Source organism: Salminus brasiliensis, chromosome 20, assembly GCF_030463535.1.
Source record: "Salminus brasiliensis chromosome 20, fSalBra1.hap2, whole genome shotgun sequence".
Taxonomy (NCBI): domain Eukaryota; kingdom Metazoa; phylum Chordata; class Actinopteri; order Characiformes; family Bryconidae; genus Salminus; species Salminus brasiliensis.
The window spans coordinates 181,003-191,866 of record NC_132897.1 but is presented as its reverse complement, the minus strand read 5'-3'; the positions used below and the strand labels follow the sequence as shown (position 1 = coordinate 191,866).

The 10,864-nt window shown below is 44.2% G+C and overlaps 1 protein-coding gene across 1 annotated transcript in view; it reads left to right on the top strand.

Moving 5' to 3' along the window:
• The first annotated feature begins 240 nt into the window (after positions 1 to 240).
• aacs (acetoacetyl-CoA synthetase) overlaps positions 241 to 10,864 on the top strand; it is a 48,101-nt gene continuing 37,477 nt past the window's right edge. Inside the window, 4 exon segments of the mRNA XM_072664505.1 lie at positions 241 to 420; positions 2,625 to 2,728; positions 4,503 to 4,623; positions 7,671 to 7,784. Of these exon segments, the coding sequence (XP_072520606.1) occupies positions 297 to 420; positions 2,625 to 2,728; positions 4,503 to 4,623; positions 7,671 to 7,784 (463 nt within the window). The 5' untranslated portion in view covers positions 241 to 296.

Sequence of the window (10,864 nt, the reverse complement as noted above, 5' to 3'; positions counted from 1 at the left end):
TACACTTAAAACATGAACAACTCTGGAACAGGGGTGCACACACTTTTGCAGAAGGCTGTTTATGACCTTTTCCCTTCGTGTTTTTCAGAACGGACTAGTTTTAGCGCGGAAGGACACGCCTCTCAGCCGCGGGTGGGCGGAGCCTCCGTTGTGTGTTAGTCTGTGAGTGGGCGGACTTAATGTGACGTGTGGGCGGGGCCTGCCCGCCCCTCCGCCGCTTATGTGCGCGTGCTCGGAAGGTCCGCGTGAGTGTGCGAGTGGCGTCTCGGCTTGTGAGCGACAGTGCGAGCGCAGAGATGTCGGAGAAAGCCGAGAGGATCCTGCAGGACCCCCGCCCGCTCTGGACCCCCAACTGCAAACGGAACACACACATGGACACGTTCCGCACACACTGCAACCGGCAGCACGGAGTCAGCACGGGTAACACACACACACACACACACACACACACACACACACACAGTGGAGGATAAGCTAAGAGCTAATGCACTTATACAGGCTAGAGCACGAGCGCACATTCTAGAGCCTAGAACGCAGTCTAGGATAAGCTAACAGCTAACACACACACACACACACACACACACACACACACACACAGTCTAGGACAGGCTGTCAACAAGAGTTAGACACACACACACATTCAGTGCTAGATGAATGAGCTAGAGCATACACACTCTGTAATGCAGCTAGAACACACACACACACACACACACACACACACACACACACGGTTATAGTTATTGGCTGTTGTCTTATCACTGTCTTTAATGAACTCTTATTATTGAGTTATTGTTTTAGTAAATGTTATTAGAAGTGTATATTATAGTAATTGTACTAATACTAGTACATGTTCTACTGCTGCTAATAAGTACTTGTACTATCAGCAGCAGTAATAGTAGTAGTAGTGGTAGTAGAGGTGGTGATGGTGGTAAATGTAGTAGTAGTGGAGGTGGTAGTGATGGTGGTGGTGGTAGTATTGGTCGTATTGATAATAGTAGTGGTAGTAGTAGAGGTGGTGGTAGTAGTGGTAGTAGTAGAGGTGGTGGTAGTAGTAGAGATGGTGGTAGTAGTGGTAGTAGTAGAGATGGTGGTAGTAGTGGTAGTAGTAGAGGTGGTGGTAGTAGTAGAGATGGTGGTAGTAGTGGTAGTAGTAGAGGTGGTGGTAGTAGTGGTAGTAGTAGAGGTGGTGGTAGTAGTAGAGATGGTGGTAGTAGTGGTAGTAGTAGAGGTGGTGGTAGTAGTGGTAGTAGTAGAGGTGGTGGTAGTAGTGGTAGTAGTAGAGGTGGTGGTAGTAGTAGAGGTGGTGGTAGTAGTGGTAGTAGTAGAGGTGGTGGTAGTAGTAGAGATGGTGGTAGTAGTGGTAGTAGTAGAGGTGGTGGTAGTAGTGGTAGTAGTAGAGGTGGTGGTAGTAGTGGTAGTAGTAGAGGTGGTGGTAGTATTGGTTGTATTAATAATGGTAGTAGTAGCAGCAGTAGTAGAGGTGGTATTGATGGTGGTAGCAGTAGTAGTAGAGGTGGTATTGATGGTGGTAGTAGTAGCAGTAGAGGTGGTATTGATGGTGGTGGTAGTAGTAGTAGTAGAGGTGGTGGTGATGGTGGTGGTAGTAGTAGTAGTAGTAGAGGTGGTAGTAGTAGTGGTATTGGTCATATTGATAATAGAAGTAGTAGTAGCAGCAGTAGTAGAGGTGGTATTGATGGTGGTAGTAGTAGCAGTAGTAGTAGAGGTGGTATTGATGGTGGTAGTAGAGGTGGTATTGATGGTGGTAGTAGCAGTAGTAGTAGTAGAGGTAGTAGTAGTAGTATTGGTCATATTGATAATAGAAGTAGTAGTAGTAGTAGAGGTGGTATTGATGGTGGTAGTAGTAGCAGTAGTAGTAGAGGTGGTATTGATGGTGGTAGTAGTAGTAGAGGTAGTAGTAGTAGTATTGGTCATATTGATAATGGCAGTAGCAGTAGTAGTAGAGGTGGTATTGATGGTGGTAGTAGTAGCAGCAGTAGTAGTAGAGGTGGTATTGATGGTGGTAGTAGTAGCAGTAGTAGTAGTAGTAGTAGCAGTAGTAGTAGTAGTAGCAGTAGTAGTAGCAGTAGTAGTAGTAGTAGTAGTAGCAGTAGTAGTAGTAGTAGTAGTAGTAGCAGTAGTAGTAGTAGTATTGGTCATATTGATAATAGAAGTAGTAGTAGAGGTGGTATTGATGGTGGTAGTAGTAGCAGCAGTAGTAGTAGAGGTGGTAGTGATGGTGGTGGTGGTGGTAGTAGTAGTAGCAGTAGTAGTAGAGGTGGTAGTGATGGTGGTGGTGGTAGTAGTAGTAGCAGTAGTAGTAGAGGTGGTATTGATGGTGGTAGTAGTAGCAGCAGTAGTAGTAGAGGTGGTAGTGATGGTGGTGGTGGTGGTAGTAGTAGTAGCAGTAGTAGTAGAGGTGGTAGTAGTAATATTGATATCACTATTAGTAGTAGTGGTTGGTAGCAGATGTAGTAATAGTTTTAGCAGTGTAATTATAGTAATTATTAATAGTAGTAGTAGAAATAGCAGCTGTAGTAAAGTGTCAGTGATATTGGTTCTATTCATTTATTATTATTATTATTATTATTATTATTATTATTATTATATTGTTGTCTGTGTTTTAGCGAACTACAATGAGCTGTTCCAGTGGTCCGTGGACAATCATGCAGAGTTTTGGGCGGAGGTGTGGAAGTACTGTGGAATCACCTGCTCCAAGATGTATGAAGAGGTATGTGATCTATTAGTCTCCTCACAGCAGATAAGCTCCACTGACGCTGCAGCGCCCCCTGCTGGTCAGACTTAGTCAGGGTCACTGGAGGAATGTGAGTATCAGTATTTAAGTATTTATAGTGGAGTTGTGTTAGTGTTGGTGTTAATGATGGAAATATTAGTGTTAGTACTCAAATATTATTAGTAGATGGATACTGATGGTATGTAAATACCATCAGTGATTGGTCGGTTGATTGGTTGGTTCCTGACTGTGTTGCTGGTTAATCTGACCGCCTTCAGTTCTACCAGTGAAGTCCCGTCCAATGGGAGAGCTGGTTAAGCTGAATCTGCCCAGATACCCCTGAGAGAACCATCCTGATTGGACAGTTTTCTGTTCAGTTTTACAGATTTAACCCTTTAGTTTCAGCAGAACTGAGTAGTGTACTAAGACTAGTACTGATCTACTGCAGAGTCTAAACCCCAGCCTCATTTTCTGTGAGGTTCCCGCTGGAAGCAGCAGTTCCTGATGGCTGCTTTCTCTGATCGGTTGATGTCAGATGTATTTATGAGTGCTGATCAATCATTAATCATCACTGACCTCATCAGTCATAGCTTAGTCATAGTCAGACTCTCAGTCCGTTGGCGTTGTTTGTCTAGCAACACCCTAGCAGCACATGTGTGATATCAGAGCAACACCAAACGTCCTAGCAAATGCCTGTGACATCATAGCAACCACCTACCAACAGCCTAGCAACCACCTAGCAACAATAGGGCAAGCATCCATCAGACAAGACCTACCGACAAGTTCAAAGCACCCAACCAACTGTGTTTCAACCACCTCACAACATCATAGCGACCACCTGGGACAGCATAATGACTGTTTAGCAACACCCTAGCGACCACCTAGGAATTGCTTATGTTGCGCAACTGCTTCACCTTTTCTTGGTTGTTTTATTATTATTATTATTATTTTCTTGTATTTATTTATTTATTTATTTAACTGCTCGCCAGCAGCTGCTCACATTTTACTACAGTACTATAGAGGGTTGCTGATGTTGACATCATGGCTAAAATAACAAAAAATGACAAATTGCTCATATTTATAATACTTATTATTATATTAAGAATATAATATTAATTATATTATTTTTCATCTCAAATTGGGATTAGATTGCTGCTACTTTTTAAATTTCTCTGCTCCTATTTATGTCTACTCCTCTTATATTCTAGAATGTTATTATTATTATTATTATTATTATTTTAGTTATTCAATATTCAATTATTAATTCAATAACTGGGACCTTGAGATCAAAATTTTGTTCCATCCCATTTACCACGTGATGCGAATGACAAAGTCTTCTTGAATCCTTGAATTTAAGACTTATTATTATTATTATTATTATTATTATTAACCAGGATTAGCTCCTTAAAGTCAAAGCTGGTAGCAGAGGGAAGGAAGAAGGGAGGGTTTCAGTAGCCCTGGGCACCAGTACTCAATACTGGAGATGAAAACCATGCGTCATATCAGATCATAAAAATAATATAATCATATCATCACACTGAGCGTCTGCTATCACTCAAGCCTGACTCTGCATCCCACCCTGTTTTATTATAGAACAGTTCAGATTACTGCTATGATTCATCAGCACTCAGTCCTGGAGTCTCCGCGCCGTGTGTGGAGGACGGGGTGGACACAGGTCATGGGGTCGGACATGGGACAGGGGGTGGACACGGACACGGGACAGTGCTGTGATGAGTGCTCTGAAAGTGTGTTTGCTCCTGCTGTGTCTCAGGTGGTGGATGTGTCTAAGAAGATCTCAGACGTTCCTGAGTGGTTTAAGGGCAGCCGACTGAACTACGCTGAGAACCTGCTGAAACACAAAGACCAGGACAAGGTCGCTCTCTACGCCGCGGGTGAGTGGATATGTGCACCTGAATACCCAAGCAACACTCTAGCAGCCGTGGGCATACCACCTCGTAAACATCAAATAACAACCAAGCAACATTCATAGCAACCACTTGGAACAGCACTGCAACCGCCTTGGATACCAGAGCAACTGCTTAGCGACAGCGCAAGGACCACTTGAAACAGCATAGCATTCACCTGAGATACAATAGCAACTGCTTAGCGACACCATACCAGCCATAGCAACCACCCCGCAACAGTAAAGCAATCAATTTGCACAGAATAGCTGCTACCTGGCAACTCCATAGCAACAGCTTGGAACGCTATAGGAACTATAGGAACAGCAGCATCATAGCATCCATCTGGAATACCATAGCAACTGCTTGGCTACACTATAGTGACCACTTGGACCAGCAGAGCTTTTTTAGTGAAATAAAAAATAAAAAGTGAAATGACATTTTTCCAGAACAAGATGCAACATGGAACAAAAACAATAACAGTACAGTACTGCAGAAACATGAAACATGCAAGACAATACAATAAATACAGGAAATACAATAAATACAATTATTAGGTATTGATAAGGGCATTAAAATGTAACATGCCATGAAATTATATGCAGACGTCTTATAATGCACATGGGACGCAGCAGGTACTGAGGTAGTAAAGTATAGAATATATAAATATGATTAATAGGATGCAGCCCGGTTAGAATGCTATGGGCAGGGGGGGTAGCTCAGTGTCTGTGAGTTTAAAAGTCAGAACATTATGACCACCCCGGGTTTGTCATGGACAAAGGATGCGATCTGACTGGTAACGGCCTGCCGGGTGAAGGGAAGCGTCTTGAAAACAGCTCCCTAATGTTCTGGAGCCACTGCAGTGAAGGTGAAACCACCCGCTAGGGTCATTGCAGCCAAGGCCAAAGTGGGTATTCCCACTATTATGTAGGTGGTCATAATGTTCTGATATGATGGTGTGTGACTGTTAAGAGTCATTCACAAATGAATTAGCTGTTTATTGGAGTCTATTATTATTATTATTATTATTATTAATAATAATTAAAGTTCATCCCGTGATCTGAGAACAGCTGTACCTCTCAGATCAGCCTGAAAAAGGCAGTGTGAGCAGTGTGACCGTTTCATCATCTGGAGGAAACACTCGGTCAGTAGAAGGTGATGGTGGTGATTCATGCTGTAGGCCTTTCTTTAACCCGGCTGTACTACAAGTGAGGAAATGAGTAAAAATAGCTGTGGTATCAGTCACCCTCAGAGCCTCATAGCCGAGCCGTCTCTCTGGGTGAGGATGTTCTGGTGTTGGGTTCTCCTGCACAGAACGGCAGGAGCAGACGTGCGGAGGTTTGGGTGGATGGTTTAGAAGAAGTGGCTCTTCTCTGGAAGGTGGTGGAGGTGAGGTATATGGAGCTCCACAGCGCTCCCATCTCTCCGTGTAGAGTTCCTGAGCCTGACCCACTGCTCACTGTGATCATCAGCACTGTGACTGCGCTCGCTACCATCCGATCCACTGGAGCTCCAGGAGCTCCACACACGGGAAACAAGGATGGCCACCCCCACTGTTTCATGGAGAATAAGGTGGAGACTGTTGTCCGTGTAGTGTGTATTATGTAAATGAGCTTCTGATGTTTTTGTGACATCACAGTGGCCACTCCCCCAACATTACACTCTTTATTAAAACAAATAAAACAGCCTGACTTCCAGTTTTCCTTCATCTGTGTCCCTTATATAAGGAAATGTGTGCGCACACACATACCTCTCTATTCTGGATCTGTACTTGGCTGTAGTGTTCACAGGTGTGTGTGTGTGTGTGTGTGTGTGTGTGTGTGTGTGTGTGTGTGTGTGTGTGTGTGTGTGTCTCCATAGATAAGACCTGCCACTGAACCACTCTGGCTAATGTAGAGCTAAATGAATTGCGGGCAGTAATGTGATTTGTGGCTGCAGTATCTGAGTCTAGTGTGTGTGTGTGTGTGTGAGTGTGTGTTCATATCTTTAATGGATGTCCGAGTTTTATTGATCAGCCCGTGTCATTGTTAACGTCTCAGAGTAATGAAGGAACTCTCAGTGACCCTGAAATCCAGCAGTGACCGTCCTCCAGCGCCTTATACACACTCTATAACACTCCAGCACTGTTATAGCATGTTTATTACACTGATATTACTGATGCACTATATGGACAAAAGTATTGGGACACCTGCTCATTCACCTGCTTCTGTTGGAGTAACTGTCTCTACTGTCCAGTCCTTTATCTAGAACATCAGTCTGGTTCTGGTCAAAGTGTCTCAGATTCTTACGCTTGTCCATTTTTCCTGCTTCATTACCTTCAAGACCTAATTAGGGGAGCGAATTGTACCGGTGGGCTAGTGTTTGTCTTTCCGGCCATGCCGCTGAGATGTCACCCATTCGTCCCACTGTGAGGGCTCTAACGCCAGAAGGGGGGAGGGGGGTGCTAGTTCTCCATAAGGCTCCCTAAGCTCTCTGTCCTTTAGTAAACCCATGCTGCACACCTCTAACTGCATCACTTTAACCTCCAAAGAGCTGACTAGCTCACATTTAGCACAAACACTATCATTAACCATGGCGGTGGAAAAGGGGGTCTAGAATAAACACGCCACACTTTCACACGGCAGCAGCAGCCGCAGCAGCCGTAATGCAGCAGGGACGTCCCGCTGGCAGGTGGTTTGGGCACTGAAGTAAACCTGGTTGCAGGGGTAAACTGCTCCGTTTTTAATAAACCTGTGGGAACAGACTGTAGACCCAGCCTGAAAGCAGTCGGTAGGCGTACGACGCAGTAGAGGACTAAACCGGTATAACAGATCTGCTGATTGACGTGTGTTTAGTAGAGTCTAAGACTAGAGGAGCCTTACAGTTTTAGTCTGTTTAAACTAGCTGAGGGTCTTCTTCTGTAAACAGTGAAGCTCTTCTGTAAGAACTCTGGAGAAGATTTATGTTCTTCTGTCTGAAACACACCTTTACTTTAATGTGTGTGTGTGTGTGTGTGTGTGTGTGTGTGTGTGTGTGTGTGTGTGTGTGTGTGTGTGTAGCTGAGGGGAAGGAGGAGATCCTAAAGGTGACGTTTGCGGAGCTGAGGCGGGATGTCGCCCTGTTTGCTGCGGCGATGAGGAAGATGGGCATTAAAACAGGAGACCGAGTTGTAGGTAAGAACACACACACACACACACACACTGTATTGTGAACTGGATTGATTTCAAGCTGCTTACATGAGAAAACCTCCACTTCTCCACAACTGCATGACTGACCTACAGAACGTACAGTCGAACACTGCATCGGACCCAATGACAATCTCTGTTTCAGGTGGGGGGCGGGGCTTGTACCACACAGATCCGCCCTTTAAAGTAATGTACAAACTAATACAACGTAAGTTCCAAAAGGTCTGCCTCTCTCTAAACTCTGAAATTCATCAGTTTATAATATGTATAAATGTCCCATTCACTGTTATACAGTGCTATATACAGGGGGGAGGGGCTTGTTCTGTATTTCTGCATAAAACCGTCCTAAAAGTAGATCAGGAGAACCAAATCAAACAAGCGAGACGGAAATATTAGGCTTGATCTTTTATTTATGAAGGAAATGATCCAGTGTTGCAGATCTGTGAGCTGCAGAAGTGTGAGATCTTTTAGGATCAGCATCATTTGGAGGTGGAATTAGAGTCAGGTGTAGAGTCAGTCAGTGGGATCCAATCAGGTGCGATCTAACAGGACCCCTGTTAGATTTTAGGAACTGATCTTCACAGCACAGGTTTGTAGAAGTGTATTGTGGCATGAACAGAGGTCATTTCTGAGGAGCTCAGCAGAAGAGCTGTTGATGCTCATCAGGATTGAAAAGGTTACAGAACCGTCTCCACAGACTGTCCGACTCTGTACAAATTGAGGAAATTCAAGACCATTATTGCCCCCCTTTTTCGAGTGTTGCTACAAAGGACACTATTCTCCCACAATGCAATGCTGAAAAGGGAGGAGCTACTTACCTGTGGAATTTTTTTCTAATAATTATATGGGACAACAAGACAAGTGCAGCGGCAGCAGGACAACTTGCAGCGATGCATGTTGGCATAGCAACGCTTCATCACTTCCTGTTAGCCCAAACGGGTTAGCGTGTAGTTAGTGTACTACCCTGCTGAACCCATACTGTTAAAATTAGCACACAACGAAAGCACAGCCTAGTCACTTTTACTCCACTACTGTAAATACAGATCAGGCTCTCAGCACCCCCTCATGGTCAGCGGTACACATGCATTTCTGGACACTCTGCTTGATCTGAAGGTGGAGCAGCATGTGGGCTGAGGTGGTGGAGTAATACTACAGGATTTTACACTAATATGACTCTATGGGTTCTGCAGCGTTACACAGCAGTTCTGGAGAGAGGTTCTCCTCATGCAGCTCCACCACCAAACCTCCATAGTGCAGTAGCAGCAGCAGCAGCGCTCCGGCCCGGAGTGGGAATGACGGAGCATGATCCTAGTTTAAGGTGGAGCTGATACAGGGTGAGGGTTTAATGGTGGTAGTAATATTAGTTTCCTGTTTTATAATTATTATAATAATAATGTAATTTATGGAGGATATGCTGTAAACTGGGCTTCACTCTCACTCCCTGCTGTGTATGTATCTCTCCACCCTCTGTTTGTGCTCCTCCCGTCGGCCCTGTAGTTAAGTTAACTGCATTATTGCTATTTTTATGATGGTTAATGGAGTTATTGTTATTATACAGTTCTAAGGCAGCAGATCTGTGTTTTTTTCCAGTGGGCCCGACCCGGCCCCCTCCTGGCAGGAGAAGGGGTCTAATGATAGATACAGTCATATTTACTGCAGTTATCTATTATTAGCTTTACTGTAGGGTTCTGCTGTGAGTATCAGAGAGCATGCTGTTATTGTTGTCAAGTCAAGTCAGATTTATTTGTATAGCTTTTTACAACTGTTGTCGTCGCAAAGCAGCTTTACATAATTAATATATAATAAAAGACAGAGACAAAAAAAAGAAATAACGTAAGACATGAAGGATCAAAGACCCCCCGTGAGCAGCCAACGGCGACAGTGGCAAGGAGAACCTCCCTCAGAGCTGGAGGAAGAAACCTTGGGAGGAACTAAGACTCACAAGGGGGACCCATCCTCCTCTGGCCAGACTATTTATTAATTATTGATAAAATTACTAAACCAGATACAACAGAGAGTTAATAGTGGTGATAATAATAGTGGCATTTGTAATGTTTGTGGCTGTTTAATGAAGCTGATCAGACAGGAAGTTGCTTGTACTCGGCCGGTGAGTAACTCGGTTAACCCAGCGGCAGCTTTGTAGCTCATGTTAAAGCTCATTAGGTCGTAATCGACTGCAGTTGTTTTAAGGTGGAACTTCAGAACTCGCTTTAACGGGCTGCGGCCCTCCCTGGTACCTTTTTATTTTTCTATATTGCTGATTATTTATTAAACAGCCCTGATTTTAGTTTTCACACTCCTTAGAACCTCAGTGTGAATGGGGCGGGCCGAAAGGTGGTGTTCTGAGTAGATTGAGACGCCTGCTCATCCACTGTTTCTCCTGAAATCAAGAGTATTAAAGAGCTGATCCTGCTTCTGTTGGAGTAACTGTCTCTACTGTCCAGATAAGAAGACTTTCTACTAGATTCTGGAGAAGGAGCATTGCTGTGAGGATTTGATTGCATTCAGCGACAAGTGCATTGGTAAGGTCAGGAAGAACCAGGTTCCTCCACTGCTCCACAGCTCCTCAATGCTGGGGGGCTTTATACCCCTCTAGTCCACGCCTGACATTATTAGGCAGCATGGAGCCAATAGGGTCATGATGTTGATCTGCTCCAGAGAGTCCTATTCTATTGGCAGTACTTCTTCTCTACAGGTACTAGACTAGCTGTGTGTGTGGATTTGCACATCTGTGTCAGCAATGGATGCAGCTTAAAGCAGCTGAATGTGTTCAGTAGAAGGGGTGTCCACAATGAAGGTTCTTAGGTTGAGTGTATGGTTCTAGTGGGACGCTGTTATGTGAGGTTCTTTAAAGTTCACACTTGCAGAACCCCAGTTCTTCTGTGCTCTTGCTCTGTGTTTGCTTTGGTTTCTGCTCTAGAAACCAAAATTACACTCCATATAATCTCTTACACTGTACACACACCTTCCACTCTGTCTACATGTCCAAAAGTATCCGGACAGCTCCTTCTACTGAGTGAGTTGCTTTCAGCTGTAAAATCTCCATAGAAACGCACTGACCAATAGAA